The sequence below is a fragment of the Hyperolius riggenbachi genome, chromosome 10 (assembly GCF_040937935.1).
Source record: "Hyperolius riggenbachi isolate aHypRig1 chromosome 10, aHypRig1.pri, whole genome shotgun sequence".
Lineage (NCBI taxonomy): Eukaryota > Metazoa > Chordata > Amphibia > Anura > Hyperoliidae > Hyperolius > Hyperolius riggenbachi.
Window position 1 is genome coordinate 212,170,237 of NC_090655.1, and position 20,858 is coordinate 212,191,094.

Below are 20,858 nucleotides of genomic sequence, written 5' to 3' on the forward strand. Positions count from 1 at the left end.
TGTCTAAATAACTAACAACAATATAGGTGTGTATAGGAGGTGTATGTGAGCAAAAACGCTAGGTAAATGACCACAATAGAGCTCTTGCTAAGCCAAAGCACAAAGGAGCAACTCTCTCTCTGTACAAGTCTCAGGCAAGCACGGAGAAACCAGTGCTGGGCCGAAATTACGCATTAGCGTAATTACGCATCGTAATTCACTACAAATGCACCGTAAGCGTTACGTGTAAGGTTACGGTATTACGCGTAATTAATTACGCGTAGACCGTGGGTTACGTTTTACGCGTAACAAATTACGCGTAAGACAGTAAACTCCCATTGAAATTACACAGTCTGCCGTAATCGCGTAATATTACGCTCCCGTATAATATAAAAAAGCCGCCGACTTTAAGGGTTAATAGCAAAGCCCCCTTAAGTGCTAAGAGCCTCAAATTTGGAGAATATATTAAGGAGATCAGAAGGAATAAGAGGAAAAAAAAATTTTTCAAAAAGACTTTATAGTTTTTGAGAAAATCGATGTTAAAGTTTCAAAGGAAAAATAGATACATTTAAAAACCCGCCGACTTTAACGGTTAATAGCAAAGCCTGCTTAAAATTTAGAAACACCAAATTTACAGGGTATATTAAGGGGATCAGTGGGAATAAGAGGAAAATTTTTTTTTTCAAAAAGACCTTATAGTTTTTGAGAAAATCGATTTTTAAGTTTCAAGGGCAAAAATGTCTTTTAAATGCGGAAAATGTCAGTTTTTTTTGCACAGGTAACAATAGTGTTTTATTTTCATAGATTCCCCCAAGTGGGAAGAGTTTTACTTACTTCGTTCTGAGTGTGGGAAATATTAAAAAAAAAACGACGTGGGGTCCCCCCTCCCAGACCTCTTTAACCCCTTGTCCCCCATGCAGACTGGGATAGCCAGAATGCGGAGCACCGGCCGCGTGGGGCTCCGCACCCTGACTATACCAGCCCGCATGGTCCATGGATTGGGGGGTCTCGGAAGGGGAGGGGCAGCCAAGCTTTCCCCTCCCCCTCCGAGCCCTTGTCCAATCCAAGGACAAGGGGCTCTTCTCCACCTCCGATGGGCGGTGGAGGTGGAGGCCGCGATTTCCTGGGGGGGAGGTTCATGGTGGCATCTGGGAGTCCCCTTTAAAAAGGGGTCCCCCAGATGCCCACCCCCCCTCCCAGGAGAAATGAGTATAGAGGTACTTGTACCCCTTACCCATTTCCTTTAAGAGTTAAAAGTAAATAAACACACAGACACTTTGAAAAAGTATTTTAATTGAACAAAAAACATAACCACGAAAAAAGTCCTTTAATATTCTTAATTAACCATTAATACTTACCTGTCCCTTTAAAAGCCAGTTCCCACGCAATATCCTCGGAAATATACTAATCAGTTACAATGTAACAAAGCTATTACAATGTAACAACTTTGTTACTTTGTAACACCACCGCACCCGACGTCACTCGCCGCCACCGCCGCGTCTGCGCTGACCCGACAGAGCTCTGAGCTATATAGCTCAGAGCTCCCTAAGCATCTTTGTATTTGGGCTCCAAGGAGCCCCATTGGTCCTTAGCAGACCAATGGGGTTCCTTTAAATCAGAAGGAACCCCATTGGTCTGCTAAGGACCAATGGGGCTCCTTGGAGCCCAAATACAAAGATGCTAAGAGAGCTCTGAGCTATATAGCTCAGAGCTCTGTCGGGTCAGTGCGGGACGCTAAGTCCCCGCCGCCTCCCGCTGTCAGCCCCGCCCACATCTGTCACCCACATGTCACCCACATGTGGGTGACATGTGGGTGACATGTGGAAGAGGCGGGGAGGACAGCGGGAGGCGGCGGGGACTTAGCGTCCCGCACGGACCCGACAGAGCTCCGAGTGTACTCGGATAGCCCATTCGAATAGCTCCAGCTATTCGGAGCTCGAATACCGAGCTCGAATAGCTGAAAAAGAGCTCGAATATTCGAGCTACTCAAATATTCGAGCTCTGCTGAGCACCACTGATTACAACTGCCTGTTGCTGCCTGGTAACTGCTTGTTGAGCACACAGCTCAACAGTCTGTGGACAAGAGGCCTAATGCAACATTGTAGTTGGGAGATACAAACACTCTAGACATCTTATGTGTGATGTAGGCTCATCCTATGTGCTAGTATCCTGCACATTTCTCAGCCTGATATTCCCCTCCAGGGGTCAGTAGCCCCCCAGCCCCATATGATGCATGGCGGAGATACTTTTCTTCATATTGAGGGGGGGGGGGGTGACAGAATACATTGTATATTAGACGTTGTATTCCCCCTGATAATGATGGAGACAGAAGAGATCGGGGGAGCAGTAAGCAGAGCTGGTCACATAAGAGCGGGATTTCCCGGCCGCAGCCTCCGCTCAGAAGTCCCCCGGAGCTGTAATGGGGGAGGGGAGACCCCTGCCAGCCGGGCGGCCACACACAGGGGGCACACTGCTATATTCCGGAGGGAATAAACCCACGTTTCTCCCGGCAGGAAACACAAGCAGAGAGCCGAGCAGTGACAGCTGTGTGGAGAGGAGGGGCGGCAGAGAGTCCGGATCCCTCCAATAGGAAGACGAGGCGCGCTCCTATCAGCAGCCAATGGCAGCGCGGCCGGAGAGGCTATATATGCGCTGATTGGCGCTCTCCCTGCAATGTTACACTGTGTTGTGCAGGAAGATGGCAGAGACCGCACCAGCAGCCGCCCCTCCTGCAGCGGAGCCCGCCGCCAAGAAGAAGCAGAGCAAGAAGGCGGCAGCCGGAGGAGCCAAGAAAGCCAGCAACAAGCCTTCCGGTCCCAGCGTGTCCGATCTGATCGTCAGAGCCGTGTCCGCCTCTAAGGAGCGCAGCGGGGTCTCCCTGGCCGCCCTGAAGAAGGCTCTGGCTGCCGGAGGATACGATGTAGAGAAGAATAACAGCCGCCTCAAGCTGGCCGTCAGGAGCTTGCTGACAAAGGGCACCCTCGTCCATGTCAAAGGTACCGGCGCCTCCGGCTCCTTCAAGATCAGCAAGGAGGGCAGCAAAGACAAGGCGGCCGCCAAGAAAAAGCCATCCGCTGCGGCTAAGTCTAAGAAGCCGGCTGCTGCGGCCAAGTCTCCAAAGAAAGCTAAGAAAGCCCCCAGTGCTGCCAAGAAGAGCCCGAAGAAAGCGGCCAAGAAACCTGCAGCTGCTAAGAGCCCGGCAAAGAAGGCAGCCAAGCCTAAAGCCGCTAAGAGCCCGGCAAAGAAGGCAGCCAAGCCTAAAGCCGCTAAGAGCCCGGCAAAGAAGGCAGCCAAGCCTAAAGCCGCTAAGAGCCCGGCAAAGAAGGCAACGAAGCCTAAAGCCGCTAAGAGCCCGGCAAAGAAGGCAACGAAGCCTAAAGCCGCTAAGAGCCCGGCTAAGAAGGCCGCTCCTAAGAAGAAATAAGCCAGAAGCCTTCCCTTATCTCCTCAAACCCAAAGGCTCTTTTCAGAGCCACCCACTCTCTCCTGACAGAGCTGTATAATCCCACTACAGATCATGTAACACCAGAGTATAGCAATGAATAAGTCGCGGAATAGATCTGATTATGGTAGAAATTTATCAGCCAGCTTTACAAACCAGACTGTCTCTTTCCCCTCTAAGTGAACGCACACTGGATGTAATTTCCCCGAGAATTCGGATTTATTCTGACTAGCGTCTGCCAGATTTAGTGTTACAGGAAGCCCACCTATGAATAACGAAGATATTTCACCTACGTGGTGGGCAGCACGATCAGGATTGCGTAGGTGGGTTAGCAGTGATGGGACCCCGGTTCGAAACCCAGTCGGAGTTGTATCTGCTCGGTGTATGTATGTTTTTCCCGTGTCTGTGTGGGTTTCCTCCGAGCATGTTGTTGTCCTCCCACATCCGGAAAGCATACAGATAAGTTAGTTGGCATCCCCCTTAATTGGCTCTAGATTAGGATACATACACTTCAAATACATACATATGACCATGGTAAGGATTAGATTATGAGCACCTCTGAGGAACAGTTAAGTGACAAATATGTGCAATATAAAATATACACATGAAAAAGGTGTCTGGAAAGAGGAATAAGCTCTAATGTAGAATAGACGAGGGTGCACCGTGCACGGCATATAGAAACGCAGAGCACTGACCTCTACATACATTTAGGTGTTGCTTAGTACCCATACAGGAACCGTACAGAGGACTCGTGCTGGTTCTGATCTTCAGACTAGAATAGTCCAATAAATAGCTTCCGGCAATTTGCTATTAGAAGTACAGCTGGAGCTCTCGCCCGGTCCCCAACACAGTGACTATTCGGAGCTACCTAGCTTTCTCTGAAGGGCTGCCATCCTTGTCTGGTTTGTCCCTGGATAGAGAATGTCAGAGTAGAGAAGGACGTTACACATCCTATTACCGACAACCCCAGCAGGTGACCTGGTTCCCTTTCTGTATGCAGATGCCCACCCATGTAGATGTGAAAGGCGGACATACACGCCAAGAGATAGCAGAGTCGGGGACCTGGCAACGGCTCATTATTAGAATCTCGGGTGTTATTAGTTGCACTCAGCTCTCCATGCCCCCGGGGATGCACGTTTCTCTATCATCCTTATAACAGCAGCAACATTCAGAAAGATCACTACAATGTATTAGTTGAGAGAAGAACACCACTGAATATACACCGGAGCCCTCGAGATAATTAGTGACGGTGTCAGGGAAGCGCTGCTGAGTAGCTGGAGGAACAGAGTGCAGCCAAGATGTAGCATGCAGCTTTCTGCAGACAGCTGTGCCGCCACTCAACGGCTGAATGTAGAGACCTCCCCCCCAATTTGGAAAGATTGCACAGCATACGGCAATCTGCTTCATGCAAGGTTCTCAAATGGCGGGATGCAGCTCAATAGCACAAGTCTGTCACGAACAAACTGCTCTCCGTCAGTCACTCCACCTTGTCCCAGGAAGGGACACAGTACACAAATTCTGCCCCTGAAATGTTTCACCTTGCTTCATGAGAGAACCAGCCCTGCACACGTTCTATCTGCATATACTAGGCACGGGACAACTCCAGCTACAGATCCCCTGGTCTCCCTGCAGCGAGTAGATGGGGTGACGTGCGGCACTACAGCTCTGTATAGAGGATGTGGGGGGTGGCTCTGAAAAGTGCCTTTGTGTGACGTAATAGGATGGCTGCGTGACGTGATTAGGCCCTCTCGCCGCGGATCCTGCGGGCCAGCTGGATGTCTTTGGGCATGATGGTGACCCTCTTGGCGTGGATGGCGCACAGGTTGGTGTCCTCGAAGAGCCCCACCAGATAAGCCTCGCTGGCCTCCTGCAGAGCCATGACGGCCGAGCTCTGGAAGCGCAGGTCGGTCTTGAAGTCCTGAGCGATCTCCCGCACCAGGCGCTGGAAGGGCAGCTTGCGGATTAGCAGCTCGGTGGATTTCTGGTAGCGGCGGATCTCGCGGAGAGCCACAGTGCCGGGCCGGTAGCGGTGGGGCTTCTTCACTCCGCCGGTGGCTGGAGCGCTCTTACGGGCGGCTTTAGTAGCCAGCTGCTTGCGGGGAGCCTTCCCGCCGGTGGACTTGCGGGCTGTCTGCTTGGTTCTGGCCATGCCTGCTAATCAGCGTCACTAATGTGCTGCTGCGAATATGGGGAGACACAGCCGCCGCTACTCCTATTTATACTGAGCTCTGCCCTCTGATTGGTCGGGGCGTGTCTTGTGTCTCTCCCTGATTGGCTATTGGAGGGCATCCGTTATTGTTCAAATGTACCGCCAGGCTATTGTTCCAGCAGCAGCCCGCCAATTTCCCCTAAGAGGTCATACTTGCCTATTAATTAAACTAAAAATAAAAAACTATACTAGATAATTATAAAGCCGCGGGAAATAGTGGAAGGATTAGGAACATAAAATAAAGTACTTGTTTCTCTGCAGCTCACACAGCACAAGCTGTTCTGTATCGGCTCAGATCAGAGGAGGAGAGGAGGCGGAGCCAGAGAGGAAACATTGTACCAGATGAGAGAAATAGATACAATATTTGGGCTGTTCATGTATCTATCTAGGCAGCTGCAGCCGGCTGGGAAGCTACACATCACTTGTGACTACAGATTGGCAGGCGGGGGATCCCTGTCCCCATTCATCAGCCACCATAGTCATAGGTAGTGAAAGAAATGCTCCAGACAGAAATGAAAAGCCTACTGCGGCTGCTTATCCTTGTGATAAGATATTTTATGTCAATGGACATCTGGCTAGTTGGGTCTTAAATAAACAAAAATCTAAAAACAAGCATAAAATCTATAACGTATGTAAGAAACCTTAACAAATTTTTTCTTGCATACGTTATAGATTTTTATGCATCGTATATTTTTTTATTTTCCCTACTGCGGTAGGTCAGTAGAGGTGATTGGTGCGTGTCTGGGTGAATTTGGAGGCTGCTAGATGCTTTTTATATTGTTACTACCTGGGGCTATTATAGTATTGAGAGAGTGAAAGGAGGATGAGTGAATTTAGCAGCAGGATTAAAAAAGGCAGTGGCATGTCCAATATATATTTTCCCATACCGTTTATCATCTACCGCTGCATTGATGAAGGGCCGGGTATGTTCTGCTCTGGGAGACTGGGGTATGTCCGAGTGTAAAGAGGTCGTCTGCTGCAGTGTTCTGAACAACATCCCTACACACAGATTAAAGGCTGCATGCTAAAACTGTTCAGCCATCTTCCCATCTGCGAACACCCTGTCTGACCCCATAATTCCCCCAGAAACACAGGGGTCAGGACAGTGAGCACCTATTAGTTACAATAATCTACTGGCTCTACAATAGTGTTGGGTGGGCAGTGGCAACCATCCAATCATTTTGTAACTTGGCACATTCAACCACTACTAAAACTCAAAGGAGAGGAATGCCGAAGTTCCACTTCTGTGTATTGCATGGCAGATCGGATAGTATTAGGAAGTATTACCAAGTCACCCTGATCTTGCAGACTTTGTAACGGTTTTAATTTGCAAGATCACTGTAAATTTTATCAATGCATTATGTGTCCAAACATATCATACAGGGAATACCGGTCATTATACTGTTCTGCCTAATTTAGGAATATATTTGTTCGGCCTCCTTTAAGTTCACGAAATAAATCTAAGCATTTTACTAGCTGTGAACAGGCTCTGCCGCATGATAAAAGCCGATAGACCAACGTCACTCAGCTCATATATGGATATGAATCAGCCTAAACCACAAATCGTTAAAATAAGTGGCCTAGAGGTGGGAAGAAACTACTACGTGTAGGACCCATACTGCGCAGGTGACTAGCCAATAATCTGTGTTAACGTATATAGGGTGCTGCAAGCAGTGACTGGATGGTGTACTGGTTAAGGGCTCTGCCTTTGACATGGGAGACCTGGGTTCGAATCTCGGCTCTGCCTGTTCAGTAAGCCAGTAATTCAGTAAGGAGTTCATTGGGCAAGACTCCCTAACACTGCTACTGCCTACTGAGTGCGCTCTAGTGGCTGCCTCGCAAGCGCTTTGAGTCCGACAGGAGAAAGGCGCTATACAAATACTGCCATTAATTAAAAAGAACAGATCAGGTGCATATTGGATGACAGGCCGCCTAATACTGAAAGGTAATAAACCAGCTCCGTAGTGATTTGGTGGGTGGCTCTTAGAAGAGCCTTTGGGGTGTGCTTAGTATCCGGGCAGCGCGGTTACTTGGCGCTGGTGTACTTGGTGACGGCCTTGGTGCCCTCGGACACGGCGTGCTTGGCCAGCTCTCCCGGCAGCAGTAGGCGGACGGCGGTCTGGATCTCCCGGGAGGTGATAGTGTGGCGCTTGTTGTAATGAGCCAGACGGGAAGCTTCCCCAGCGATGCGCTCGAAGATGTCATTGACGAAGGAGTTCATGATGCTCATGGCCTTGGAGGAGATGCCGGTGTCGGGATGTACCTGCTTCAGCACCTTGTACACGTAGATGGCGTAACTCTCCTTCCTGCTCTTCCTACGCTTCTTGCCGTCCTTCTTCTGGCTCTTGCTCACGGCTTTCTTGGAGCCCTTCTTGGGGGCAGGAGCGGACTTGGCTGGCTCAGGCATGGCTGGAAGATGCTGCTTCTCAGTCACTGCGGAGTGCGGAGATATACAGAGAGGCCACAGCGCCGCCTCCCCTCCTTATATGGGCGGCCTATGCAAACGCAGCTACTGAGGAGCTGCTGTGCTGATTGGCAGCGTCACTGTCACCGCCCGATCACCGCCCCTTCTCCCTCATTGGTTTAGCACAACTACACACCGGCTATTCAGGTATAACATGCAGAGCACCGCCCTAGTCGCTGATTGGCGGATTGCTAGACCGAGCCGCCATTGGCAGTACTGAATAGCAGCCAATCAGGTGACAGCGCGGGACAGCCTGCAGAGTATATATAGAAGGAGGAGGGCAGGATTAGGATACTTGCGTTGGAGAGACACATCCTGATTAGCTGCCATCATCATCATGTCTGGACGCGGCAAACAAGGCGGCAAGGCCCGTGCTAAGGCCAAGACTCGCTCCTCCCGGGCCGGCCTGCAGTTCCCAGTCGGCCGTGTGCACCGTCTGCTGAGGAAGGGCAACTATGCGGAGCGGGTGGGGGCCGGAGCTCCGGTCTATCTGGCCGCAGTGCTGGAGTACCTGACCGCTGAGATCCTGGAGCTGGCTGGCAACGCCGCCCGGGACAACAAGAAGACCCGCATCATCCCCCGCCACCTGCAGCTGGCTGTCCGCAACGACGAGGAGCTCAACAAGCTGCTGGGTGGGGTGACCATCGCCCAGGGGGGAGTCCTGCCCAACATCCAGGCCGTGCTGCTGCCCAAGAAGACCGAGAGCCACAAGGCGGCCAAGAGCAAGTAATTCCCTGCAGCAGCGGCCGCCGGACACACACAGTACAGAACCACAAAGGCTCTTCTCAGAGCCACCCACACGGTCTATACAGAGCTGATTATACCATATATTTCGCATTCTATAGTTTATGCACCTGGGAGATTATGTACAGCACTGCTTTGTATTAGTTTATACCGGATTTCTGTACCTAATTGTAGTTTCCCGAACACCTCCTATAGCCAATGTGAAAACTATAAGCTGTGATTGTGGAGATCATTGCAGGTGAATTAGATTCTAAAAAAAGATACAGCAGCCCAATACACAAGTGATGACGTTCGGGTTGATCCTGCTAAGTGCGGGAGACACCGCTTCTGGTACATGTAGAAAGTAACTTACACTTCACACGCATGTTCCTATAGTAGCTCTATAGGCGTGTAATGTATGGAGACCGACAAGTCCTCAGACTCCGCGCAAAGCTCTTCTATAACAAAGTGTGCAACAGTGCTATAAGCAGGCAATGCTGTTACTATTAGTGCACATCATCTATATAGTGGTGGATCTCCTGTCGGCTTCTTTTATTAATACCGTAGAAAACTTTTTTTCATTTATAAATTACAATTAATGCATTTGAGGATTAGCCTTTCAATCACAACCACCCAGTACAAACAGTAGGAAGTGTATCTGCACACTAACTGCCTCATTCACAATATGCAGAGCAATATTCTGGCAATGCTAGTGGCTGGGCGGAGAAGCTTCTATAGCTGTGATTGGCTGAGGCAGAGCAGTTGCTATTTTCAAGTTTGCCGACGAAATTCCTCGGAGCTGCCCGGATGGATGTGCGGTTGTTGTAGCGGGAGCTTCTATTCAGCATTTACTATATATTCCCCGCCGTATTCAGCCTTTCCTCGGCTCTGCTGCTACTATAATGCCAGGCCCGAGGCAGAGTTCCCCCATAAGAAGCACGTGAGGTTTGTGTTTCTGCTGTAACATTTACAGGGGGAATCCTGGAGGGACACAGATCGTCATTTAGCAGCACAGCTGTTACATTATGCCCAGTGTGAGGGGAAACATGCCGGAGAGCCTATGCAGAAGTGTTACTTGTGATGCTTTGTGAGCTGACAGAGCACATCACTGCCAATATAAGCCCTGATCTGTAGGGAGCGCTGCTGCTAAATGTCAGAAATGTAACATTGTATGTAATATTAGAGGAAGCAGAACAACCAACACTTAATAACTTATAAGAAATTAGACACATACAAAATGATTTTTGCAAAATCCGCCTGTGGCTCCGCCCCCTCCAAAAGTACAAAGTGTATCAAAGAGCAACATTCAGGGTCTGAGAAAATCATGATTATACTGAATCACCGTTTAGTTCAGTTATAAAAATGCTTGGATAAGCCTCCGCACGTGAAACACAGGGAAGCGTTGCTACTGCTACAGTGTATATTCATTATACAGTAAGAAAGTAGCTACAACTGTTATGAGGGTAACAATGATACATCCGCCCGTGGCTCCTCCCCCTCAGCGCAGTCTCCTGTCAGGTCCGCTCAGCCTGGATAAGAGGAGGGGAGGCGGCAGCACACAGCATTGTGTATCTCCAGTAGAGATGGGAAGTTCGGATCTTTTCAATGATCCGGATGATTCGAATCGGATCATTGAAGAGATCCGGATCTTTGATCCGAATCTCGGATCATTTTACTACAGGAAGCATTCGGGGGTGAAATGAACAGCAGGACAGGTCTGTGGACAGGAGAAGGAGAGGGGGGTGGACACACAGAGAAGGGGAGAAGATGGACAGAGGGCAGGGAGTGGACAGAAAAGGGAGGAGGGACGAGCAGAGAGCAGAAATGTTTGCTTGCACACAATACCCACATGCTGAAGTCATATGCTTTACATATATTTCACCTATATGCTCATATGTACACTTTGAAAGAAAAGGTCGCACAGTGAAAGAAAGCATTCCCAGAAGATAAGTGCAGCTGTTTAGTGCCGAGTGCAGGAGGATTATATTGCCTTTCAATCACAGTGTCTGCAAAGTTACTGAGCTGTGCTGAGCCAAAAGCTTCCAATGTGATCACTGTGCAGCACTACGGAACAGCCAGCCTATAATGGGCAGCACGTTACAGCCAGTATGTGTGCTCTACACATATCTGGCAGTGGCACCCATGTCCCCTCTCTCCCATCTACCTGTGGCTGTGCAAGGCTGGCTCCCTTCTAACAGAGCGATCCCTGCTTCCAGGACCCCGCTGCCCGCTGAGAGGGGGCGTGTCGCTCCTGGCCCCGCCCCTTTTGCGATCCGAATCGTTCATTTTGATGATTCGGATGATCGACTCATAAAATAGATTCGGATCAAAGATCCGAATCGTTCATGATCCGGACAACACTAATCTCCAGCAGAGAAGAAGCATCATGTCTGGCAGAGGAAAGGGCGGCAAAGGTCTCGGGAAAGGAGGCGCCAAGCGGCACAGGAAGGTGCTCCGGGACAACATCCAGGGCATCACTAAGCCCGCCATCCGCCGCCTGGCCCGCAGAGGGGGTGTCAAGCGTATCTCCGGCCTCATCTATGAGGAGACCCGCGGAGTGCTGAAGGTTTTCCTGGAGAATGTCATCCGCGATGCCGTCACCTACACCGAGCACGCCAAGAGGAAGACCGTCACCGCCATGGATGTGGTGTACGCCCTGAAACGCCAGGGGGGCACTCTCTACGGCTTCGGCGGCTAAACTACCCCGACTCCATCCCGACTACACAAAAGGCCCTTCTCAGGGCCACCCACCACCTCTATAGAAAGCGCTATTGTAATACTACGTATGTACACAATTATTCACACTGACACTTATTATAGCGTCTGGGGTTGGGGAATACAGTTCTGTATTGACACGGTAGGTGATACATGTACTACATATCAGACTCCGCACTTTATTTTATGAAACGGGATGATCCATAAGATGCACATTTTTGAGGAAGGATCACCGCCTCCACAGAAGCGCTATACAGTACTGTATGTATTGATGTAATACATGGAAGGGGAGTGATAAGGAGGTTAATACGCTCTGTATCATGTGAGGTCAACTGGAGATACATTGTAACCATATGGCTCCAGGACACACTTGCCTGAGCACCTTGCCAGCTGTGTTTTTAGCACAGAAGACCTACAAACACGTAAACGTTGAATCATGCTGCTGTTACATGTGAGCTTAGTATGCATCTATCCAGGGGCGTCTCACCCACCAGGCAAGTATAGGCGGTTGCCTGGGGCGCCATGAGGTGGTGAGGCGCCATGAGGTGGTGAGGCGCATTCCCCCGCTGCTGCTACTGTGACCATGTTTTTTTTTTTTATATTATATTACCTCCTGACTCAGTCCCAGGTGCTCGGCACGCTACCATGTGCTCAGCAGTGCCTCCACCTCCACTTCTCCCCAGCCAATAGAGCAATCAATACTGCTCTTCTCTGCCAGGCTCCTTCTTTAAAGCCATGCCCCTTCTTCTCAGTAGCCACACAGGTAAAGTGTTTACCTCGTGTGGCCCAGCCTTTAACTCCGCCCCACGCCACAGGTTTTCTCGCCTGGAGTGACAAAATGACTATAGGCACCCCTGCATCTATCTGAGGAAACAAAGTATCAGCTTTGCTGCACATATTCTTAGGACCACCCACCGCCTCTATAGAAAGCGTAGTACTTTGTGCATCAATGTCATATTGATGGTTACATTGATTTCCGTCATAGTGTCGGGGAATACAGCTGTTTTGTATTCATACCCCAGAAGAAAAATGTTCACCACATGGTGGCAGCACTTTGTTTTATTATACAAGAACAAACGAGTATTGAACAGTTTCTATACACTGTAGCAGGCCAGGAAGTGAGATTTGATACATTACATTATTATTATTATTTATTGTATTTATAAAGCGCCAACATATTACATAGGGAAGGAAGGGAGTATTGAGCAGTTTCTGTACACTGTAGCAGTAGCTGAGATTTAATACATTATTATACAGAGGGAAGGAGCGAGTATAGAGCAGTTTCTGTACACTGTAGCAGTAGCTGAGATTTCATATGTTATTATACATGTATTGCACAGTTTCTGTACACTGTAGCTGAGATTTAATACATTATTATACAGAGGGAAGGAGCGAGTATTGAGCAGTTTCTGTACACTGTAGCAGTAGCTGAGATTTGATACATTATACATCGGGAAGGAGCGAGTATTGAGCAGTTTCTGTACACTGTAGCAGTAGGTGAGATTTGGATACATTATTATAAATATGGAAGGAGCGAGAATTGTGCAGTATCTCTACACTGTAGCAGTAGCAGAGATATGATACATTATTATACATCGGGAAGGAGCCAGTATTGAGCAGTATCTGTACACTGTAGCAGTAGCTGAGATATGATACATTATTATAAATATGGAAGGAGCGAGAATTGAGCAGTATCTGTACACTGTAGCAGTAGCTGAGATATGATACATTATTATAAATATGGAAGGAGCGAGTATTGCGCAGTTTCTGTACACTGTAGCAGTAGCTGAGATTTGGTACATTATTATACATAGGGAAGGAGCGAGTATTGCGCAGTTTCTGTACACTGTAGCAGTAGCTGAGATTTGATACATTGTACATCGGGAAGGAGCGAGTATTGAGCAGTTTCTGTACCCTATAGTAGTAGCTGAGATTTGATACATTATTATAAATAGGGAAGGAGCGAGTATTGAGCAGTTTCTGTACACTGTAGCAGTAGCTGAGATTTGATACGTTGTACATCGGGAAGGAGCGAGTATTGAGCAGTTTCTGTACCCTATAGCAGTTACATTATTATAAATATGGAAGGAGTGAGTATGCAGTTTCTGTACACTGTAGCTGAGATTTGATACATTCGGACATTAACAATGTTACCATGTTGCTCCTCCATTATCACAGTGAGCTCTTTTCCAGCGTCTAGCACAGAAGGCCTACAAAAAACCTAAACTATTGGTGGAAGTTTGAATTGTGCACTACAATGCTTGAAATAAGTGTAACACACCTCCCGGGCCGGCCTGCAGTTCCCAGTCGGCAATGTTCACTGTCTGGAATACTGATTCCGACTGGATTTCCAATCATTTTCTGATTCTGATCAGAATTCTGCACTGCAGCATACCAAATAGATATATAAACTGCTGAGAAAAGAAATATTATGGAATAGAGGTGTCAGCCAGATTACGGAAAATTGTATACTTACCTGCCGGTAATTTTCCTTTCCATGTGTATCCATGGCAGCACGGTTGGGTTAAGTCCCGCCCACTTCACCCCATAGGACCTATGTTATAAATATTTCCCAACAGCCCCCACTCCTCAGTTTTCGTCCTCAAATCACCGAATCTAAGGGTGGGAGCCTCGTGCTGCCATGGATACACATGGGAAGGAAAATTACCGGCAGGTAAGTATACAATTTTCCATATTCCATATGTCTCCATGGCAGCACGGTCGGGGGATAGCTAGAATCAACACACAGGGAGGGATGAAGTGCAATGCTGAACACACTTTAATTACTCTCAAATAGAATTTAACACAGCCGAGCCAAATTGCAATGTGGAATTAACTGCTGGATTGACTTTGTAGTGTCTTATAAAGGTATTGATTGACGACCAGTTGGCCGCCTGACAAATCTTCTCCGCTGAGACTTTGTTGAAAGCCGCCCACGACGCGGCTAATCCTCTCGTGGAGTGTGCCGTAATCTGTTCCGGAGGTGTCAGGTTATTAGCCCTATAAGCCGTCTGAATCATCTTGACTAACCATTGAGCAATGGTTCTTGAGGAGGCTGCCTGGCCTGCTCTGTAGCCTGCCGGAATGATAAAAAGTCTTTCCGATTTCCGTAATTCCTTCGTCTTTTCAAGATAAATTTTCAAATTATTTCCGACATCCAACGGGTGCGGATTCACCTTTCCTTCCTCATACAGAGTTGGTAGGGTCCACTCCTGGTTAAAGTGGTAACTTGATGACACTTTAGGTATGAAATGCTGGAGAGGTCTAAGCACCACTCTGTCCTGAAAGAAAGTTAGTGAGGGTTCTTCCCACCCCAAGGCTTGTAGTTCCGAGATTCTTCTCGCGGATGACATAGCGACTAGAAATACAGTCTTATAAGTCAATTGCATTAAAGTAGTCTGTTCTGGAGGAACATACGGACTTCTTGACAATGTCTCTAGGACTAGCGGCAAATTCCATTTTGGAAAAATTGTTTTGATAGGTGGTTTCTTTTTCATCACTCCCTTTAAGAATTGTATGACTAGGGGTTGAAGGGCCCACCTCTGGTCCGTTAATGCCGACAGTGCTGAAACCTGGACTTTTAAAGAATGGTATCCTAAGCCTTTATCTAGACCGGATTGTAAGAATTGTAAAACCTCTGTTACCTTGGGATGAAGATGACTAATCTGCTGCTGGTTAGCGAATTCCTCGAATCTCCTCCATATTCTCTGATATGACGCATTGGTCGAGGACTTTCTCGCTTTTAGTATTGTATCAATGACAGTGTCTGAGCATCCAATCTCCTCTAATTTCTTCCTCTCAATTTCCAAGCCGCCAGTCTTAGGGTAGCTGGATCTGGATGAGGTATTGGGCCCTGTGTCAACAGATCGTGTGTCACAGGGAGTAGAATTGGTTGTTGTATTTTTAGGCTCCACAGGAGCGGAAACCAGGGCCTCCTTGGCCAAAATGGTATTACCGCTATTAAAGTCACTGTCTCCTGAAGTAATCTCAAGAGTAGTCGGTGAATCAACGGAATTGGAGGAAACACGTAGGCAATCGAAAAATCCCACGGGGCTGCTAGTGCATCTGTCGCTTCCGCCATTGCTGACTGACGTCGGGATATGAACCTGGCGCACTTCCTGTTGTGATAGGTGGCCATCAAGTCCAGTTGAGGATCTCCCATCTGAGCACATATCTGCTGGAAGACTTCCAAGTTCAGTGACCATTCGTTGTTGTCGTACTTGGTCCTGCTCAAATAGTCTGCAGTTATATTCTCCCGCCCAGGTAGGTATATTGCCGTCAGACTTCTGAAGTAGCGTTCTGCCAACTGAAAGATCGGTTCCACATCTTGTAGTAATGTCCTCGACCTGGTTCCTCCTTGCTTCCTGACGTAAGCAACTGCTGTTCGATTGTCCATCTGTAAAATAATGTTCTTGTCCCTCAGCTGTTCTTTGAAATAGGATAATGCCATAAACGCTGCTCTGATCTCTATCCTGTTGGCTGGAAGATGGGAGTTGCAATGCCTCCATTGACCCTGCACCATCTGTGATCGTAGGTAAGCCCCCCAGCCCCTCTGGCTGGCGTCGGTAGTAATCGTGATCTTGGAGAGCAGCTGTATATCCAGTGGGGTCGACAAGTTCTCCCTGTCCGTCCACCAATATAGACTGTTCTTCATCTTGCTTGTTATCAGTATGCTCTGATCCATTCTCTTGCTGACCCATTGGTTTAGGAAGCCCATCTGCCATGGTCTGGTGTGCCATTGTGCCCATCTTACCATGGGTATTGTGGATGTTATCGCCCCCAAGAAGCTGAGACATTGTCTCGCATCTGTTACTGAGGTAGCGATCATGTTTCTTGCCCGGTTCTGGATCTTTAACAATTTTTCTTCCGGGAGGCTGACTGTGTTGGCTGACGTCTGCAAACGTGCTCCTAGGAATATTATATTCATGGTCGGTACTAACTGACTTTTGATAAAGTTGATTCTCCAGCCAAATCTCTGAAGTTCTGAAAGTAAGAAGCGTTTGTGAAGCTTGATTATTTGTTCGTCTTGGTGTAACAACAGCAGATCGTCCAGGTAGTGGTACAATCGAAGATCCTTGATTCTCAATGTCTCCACTAATGCCAACAATACCTTTGAGAAGGTTCTTGGGGCCGTGCAGATCCCAAACGGGAGACACCTGAACTGTAGATGAAGATCCCCAATTGCGAACCTTAGGTATTTCTGGTACGATTGGTCTATGGGTATATGAAGGTAGGCGTCCTCCAGATCTACCGAGAGTGCCCAGTCGTCTATTAAGACCACCTTCAAAATTGTCTGCAGTGTTTCCATCTTGAACCTTTCTATGCGTATAAACGCATTGAGTCTTCTCAAGTCCATCACAGGTCTGAGATCGCCTGTCCTCTTTTTGACGAAGAATAGGGATGAATACACTCCCTTCCCCCTTTCTCTCTCTGGTACTTCCACTACCGCCTTCTTTTCTATCAAGTCCTGAACGTATTTGGTTAGTTTGAAGATGTTGGGGGGTGTTCTTGAAAAAGTCCAACGGTGCCCTCTTGAAATTGTTTGGATCACCCACGTATTGTTGATGCTCTCCGCCCAGACCTCCCTGAAGATCTGTAGTCTTCCCCCCACCGGGATTTCCTGGACGGACTGACCATCAAAAAGACTTTTGTGCTGGTGCCGTCTGTTCTGTCTTTCTCTGTCTATTCTGTTTCCCGAGTGCTGCCTGTGAACTGCGCCAATTCCTCTTGAAGTCTTTTCCCGGTCGAAACGACCCTGTATTCTTAAATCTGCTGACATAAGTATTCCTCTGGAAGGCGTTTCTTCTGGGTCTACGATCTTGCGGTATAAGGCCCGATCTTCCACCCGTCAATCTACTAATAGCTGTGTCCATCTCTTTACCGAATAGGCTGTTTCCGTCATACGGTATCTTGCACCAATCTTGCTTGGATATAGAATCCGCCGACCATACCTTCAACCACAGCGCCCTCTTTGCAACCACTGAATGCAACATAGATCCCGCTGAACATCTCAATATGTCGACTGATGCTTCACTCATGAAGTCCGCTGTTAACTTTACATCGTCTAGTGCTGCAATTATCGTCTCTCTGTCCGTGTCAGATCTGAGAGCCTCCTCGATATTATCTATCCAGACTCGTAAAGCTTCTGCCACAGATGTAAGTGCTATGGCCGGTCGACAAGCGTTTCCTGAAGACAAGTAGGATTTTTTGAACTCGGAATCGATTTTGCGGTCCAAAGGATCTTTAAATGATGCCGCATCTTCCCTTGGCAACGTCACATGTCTGGCCAGACCAACCACCGACGCATCTACTTTTGGGGGTTCCCCTAATGCTGCTAGTCTGGCATCTTCCATGGGGTACAACTTGTTGAATCTATTACTTAGGACAGTCTTCCTGTCTGATTTTTTCCACTCCTCCAATATTAGCTCGTGAATGTTGTCAAATAAAGGAAATGGCTTAGTTGATTTTTTTAAGTGTGAGTAAAAGTCCTTTTGGTTTGTAGAGGTTGAAGGCTCACTTTGCTCTTCATTCCAATCAATGGCCTCTCTGATTGCTGCGATATAAGGCTGTACCAAATTAAAGTTAAATCCAATTTCCGACTGATCTGTGTCAGGATCCCCTGTCTGAGAGGGACCAGGCTGTGCTGGGAGTGTCTCTTCCTGTCTCGGTTGAGACGCCGGCAGTGAAGCAATGTAGGTCTTCATTGACTCCTGCACGGCCTCCTTAATCATTCCTGCGATATCTCTTGGCTGTTCCGTTTCTCTTGCCATACTATTGAAGCAGGGGTAACATACCAGTTTTCCGGGCATGGTTACTTCACCGCATGCCCAGCACCTCTTTCTGGATGAGGGCCTGTAAGAATAGCGGTCTCTACTGGACGACCTACTGTGACGTCGTCTCTTATTAGATGATCGTCTTTTTGATCTAGATCGAGATCTCTCTCTGGATCGCGATCTACTTTGTCTTGACTTTTTATTCTGGCTGGATCTTCGGTCCGGTTGAGAAGGACCAGCCTTCTCCCTTGGTTGCTCCTCTTCATCCCGTTCTTCCCGAAGGGCTATAAAAAACAAATATATGTCATCAGTTTCTTCACCTCAACTTGAAAGACAACACTTACTTTGTGGTGGGTGAATGGTTTCTTACCTATTAACCTGACTCTGATCATCATGGGGCAACTCCTGTTCCATCCTGCGAGCACCTGCTGCAGGTAAAAAATTAATAAAGTTAATATGGATCTGTGGCGGTAAAGATGCAGGAATAGCCCTAGGAGTAGTAGCCTACCAAAGTTTGCAGTCAATAGTGTAACCGACTGATCTGTGAAATGCCAGCGCCGGGAATAACCCTATCCGCGCTGTTGCACTAGCCTTCACAGTTTAAATAGTACCCTCATTTACGCCGCACCAATCAGCCTCCAGCCTAGAGGCTGGACTAACTTGCAACCAATCCAGACAGCGCAACGCTGGATCGGAAGTGACGTACGCAGAAATACGTGCGCAGCGCACAGTAACCACAGTGAGTCGTGTCGGGCTTCCGGACGGACACCTCCAGCGATGTGGTGTAAGACCTGGAGCGCAGATGGAGCGCACGCCGCCGCCGCCCGCTAACACACTGTAGTGGACACAGGTACCCAGGCAGCATTTAGCCACCCAAATATATATATATATACACACAAACGGAGGATTTACCTCACCCCATGCGTGTTCTGACTCGTGATCAGCAACGAATCCTCCCCATGCTGTGAGCCATTTAGGTTCGGTACAGGGGACTTCACATAGGCGAGGCAGGCTATGCGGGAGGTAATTCACCATTCAGCTTGCAACTAGGTCCCATGGCGATGAGGTGATGCCGAGGACAAAAAAAAGACTGAGGAGTGGGGGCTGTTGGGAAATATTTATAACATAGGTCCTATGGGGTGAAGTGGGCGGGACTTAACCCGACCGTGCTGCCATGGAGACATATGGGAACTGATAATTCTGTCTTGTTGCATGCAGCTTTTATACATTAAACAGAGCCAATCAAATACCCTTCATTGGTCTAAATTCAGGGTCGCATATAAGTTGGATGAAATTTACATACAAGCCAGAAATAGGAGGCATATGAGATTTGTGCAAAGAATATAACAATATGAAAGGTTAAGAGAAAACTCAGCTCCTCAGACTTCACAACCATGGGCCAGATTCACCCGTAGGCCTCTTTTCAACTGACTGTTGAGCTGTGTGCTCAACAAGCAGTTACCAGGCAGCAGCAAGCAGTTGTGATATTTTGAGAGGCATTTCACTGCCTATCAACAGTTGATGGAAAAAAGGCCTTAAAGGATACCCCAACTGAAATGTGACATAATGAGATAGACATGTGTATGTACAGTGCCAAGCACACAGATAACTGTGCTGTGTTCCTTTTTTTATTTTTCTGCCTGAAAGAGTTAAATATAAGGTATGCAAGTGGCTGACTCAGTCCTGACTCAGACAGGAAGTGACTACAGTGTGACCCTCACTGATAAGAAATTCCAACTATAAAACACTTTCCCAGCAGAAAATGGCTTCTGAGAGCAAGAAAGAGGTAAAAAAGGGGAATTTCTTATCAGTGAGGGTCACACTGTAGTCACTTCCTGTCTGAGTCAGGACTGAGTCAGCCACTTACATACCTGATATTTAACTCTTTCAGGCAGAGAAAGAAAAAAAGGAACACAGCCTAGTTATATGTGTGCTAGGCATTGTACATACACATGTCTATCTCATCATGTCACATTTCAGTTGGGGTATCCTTTAAAGAGACACTGAAGCGAAAAAAAATATGATATTATGATTTGTATGTGTAGTACAGCTAAGAAATAAAACATTAAGATCAGATGCATCAGTCTAATTGTTTCCAGTACAGGAAGAGTTAAGAAACTCCAGTTGTTATCTCTATGCAAAAAAGCCATTAAGCTCTACGACTTTTAAAGTCGTGGAGAGGGCTGTTTTCTGACTTTTATTATCTCAACTGTTCCTGAACTATTTACTTTTTCTCTGGCAGAGGAGAGGTCATTAGTTCACAGACTGCTCTGAAATAATCATTTTGAATGCTGTGTTGTGTAATCTGCACATATTATAGAATGATGCAATGTTAGAAAAAACACTATATACCTGAAAATAAAAATATGAGAATATTTTCTTTGCTGCTAATCTTCTAGTAATTATTCATAGTACTCAACCAATTCACTATATCATTTTTTTTCCGCTTCAGTGTTTCTTTAAGGTATATTCAGGTTACCCCTTTAATTGTTGTTTATTTCATTTCTTTTCATTTGTTCTCTTGGCAGTCTACCTCCCTTTCACCTCTTTCCA

At 47.5% G+C, this 20,858-nt stretch overlaps 5 protein-coding genes across 5 annotated transcripts; 3 read left to right on the plus strand and 2 right to left on the minus strand.

Annotated features, from left to right (window-relative positions):
* The first annotated feature begins 2,677 nt into the window (after positions 1 to 2,677).
* On the plus strand, positions 2,678 to 3,426 carry LOC137534405 (histone H1B-like). The gene has a single exon (XM_068255902.1). It carries the CDS (start codon positions 2,678 to 2,680, stop codon positions 3,401 to 3,403), a length of 726 nt encoding a protein of 241 aa, XP_068112003.1. The 3' UTR covers positions 3,404 to 3,426.
* Positions 3,427 to 5,146: 1,720 nt separating this feature from the next.
* On the minus strand, positions 5,147 to 5,589 carry LOC137534414 (histone H3). Its single transcript, XM_068255910.1, has one exon. It carries the CDS (start codon positions 5,568 to 5,570, stop codon positions 5,160 to 5,162), a length of 411 nt encoding a protein of 136 aa, XP_068112011.1. The 5' UTR covers positions 5,571 to 5,589; the 3' UTR covers positions 5,147 to 5,159.
* Positions 5,590 to 7,656: 2,067 nt separating this feature from the next.
* LOC137534430 (histone H2B 1.1-like) lies at positions 7,657 to 8,037 on the minus strand. The gene has a single exon (XM_068255923.1). It carries the CDS (start codon positions 8,035 to 8,037, stop codon positions 7,657 to 7,659), a length of 381 nt encoding a protein of 126 aa, XP_068112024.1.
* A 394-nt stretch (positions 8,038 to 8,431) lies between these two features.
* Positions 8,432 to 8,824, plus strand: LOC137534424 (histone H2A type 2-B). The gene has a single exon (XM_068255918.1). The coding sequence runs from the start codon at positions 8,432 to 8,434 to the stop codon at positions 8,822 to 8,824; it is 393 nt and encodes a 130-aa protein (XP_068112019.1).
* A 2,379-nt stretch (positions 8,825 to 11,203) lies between these two features.
* LOC137536787 (histone H4-like) lies at positions 11,204 to 11,515 on the plus strand. Its single transcript, XM_068258989.1, has one exon. The coding sequence runs from the start codon at positions 11,204 to 11,206 to the stop codon at positions 11,513 to 11,515; it is 312 nt and encodes a 103-aa protein (XP_068115090.1).
* The last annotated feature ends 9,343 nt before the right edge of the window (positions 11,516 to 20,858 follow it).

Coding starts and splice junctions, on each gene's coding strand:
- LOC137534405 (XM_068255902.1), top strand. CDS start 2,678: ATGGCAGAGACCGCACCAGCAGCCGCCCCTCCTGCAGCGGAGCCCGCC.
- LOC137534414 (XM_068255910.1), bottom strand. CDS start 5,570: ATGGCCAGAACCAAGCAGACAGCCCGCAAGTCCACCGGCGGGAAGGCT.
- LOC137534430 (XM_068255923.1), bottom strand. CDS start 8,037: ATGCCTGAGCCAGCCAAGTCCGCTCCTGCCCCCAAGAAGGGCTCCAAG.
- LOC137534424 (XM_068255918.1), top strand. CDS start 8,432: ATGTCTGGACGCGGCAAACAAGGCGGCAAGGCCCGTGCTAAGGCCAAG.
- LOC137536787 (XM_068258989.1), top strand. CDS start 11,204: ATGTCTGGCAGAGGAAAGGGCGGCAAAGGTCTCGGGAAAGGAGGCGCC.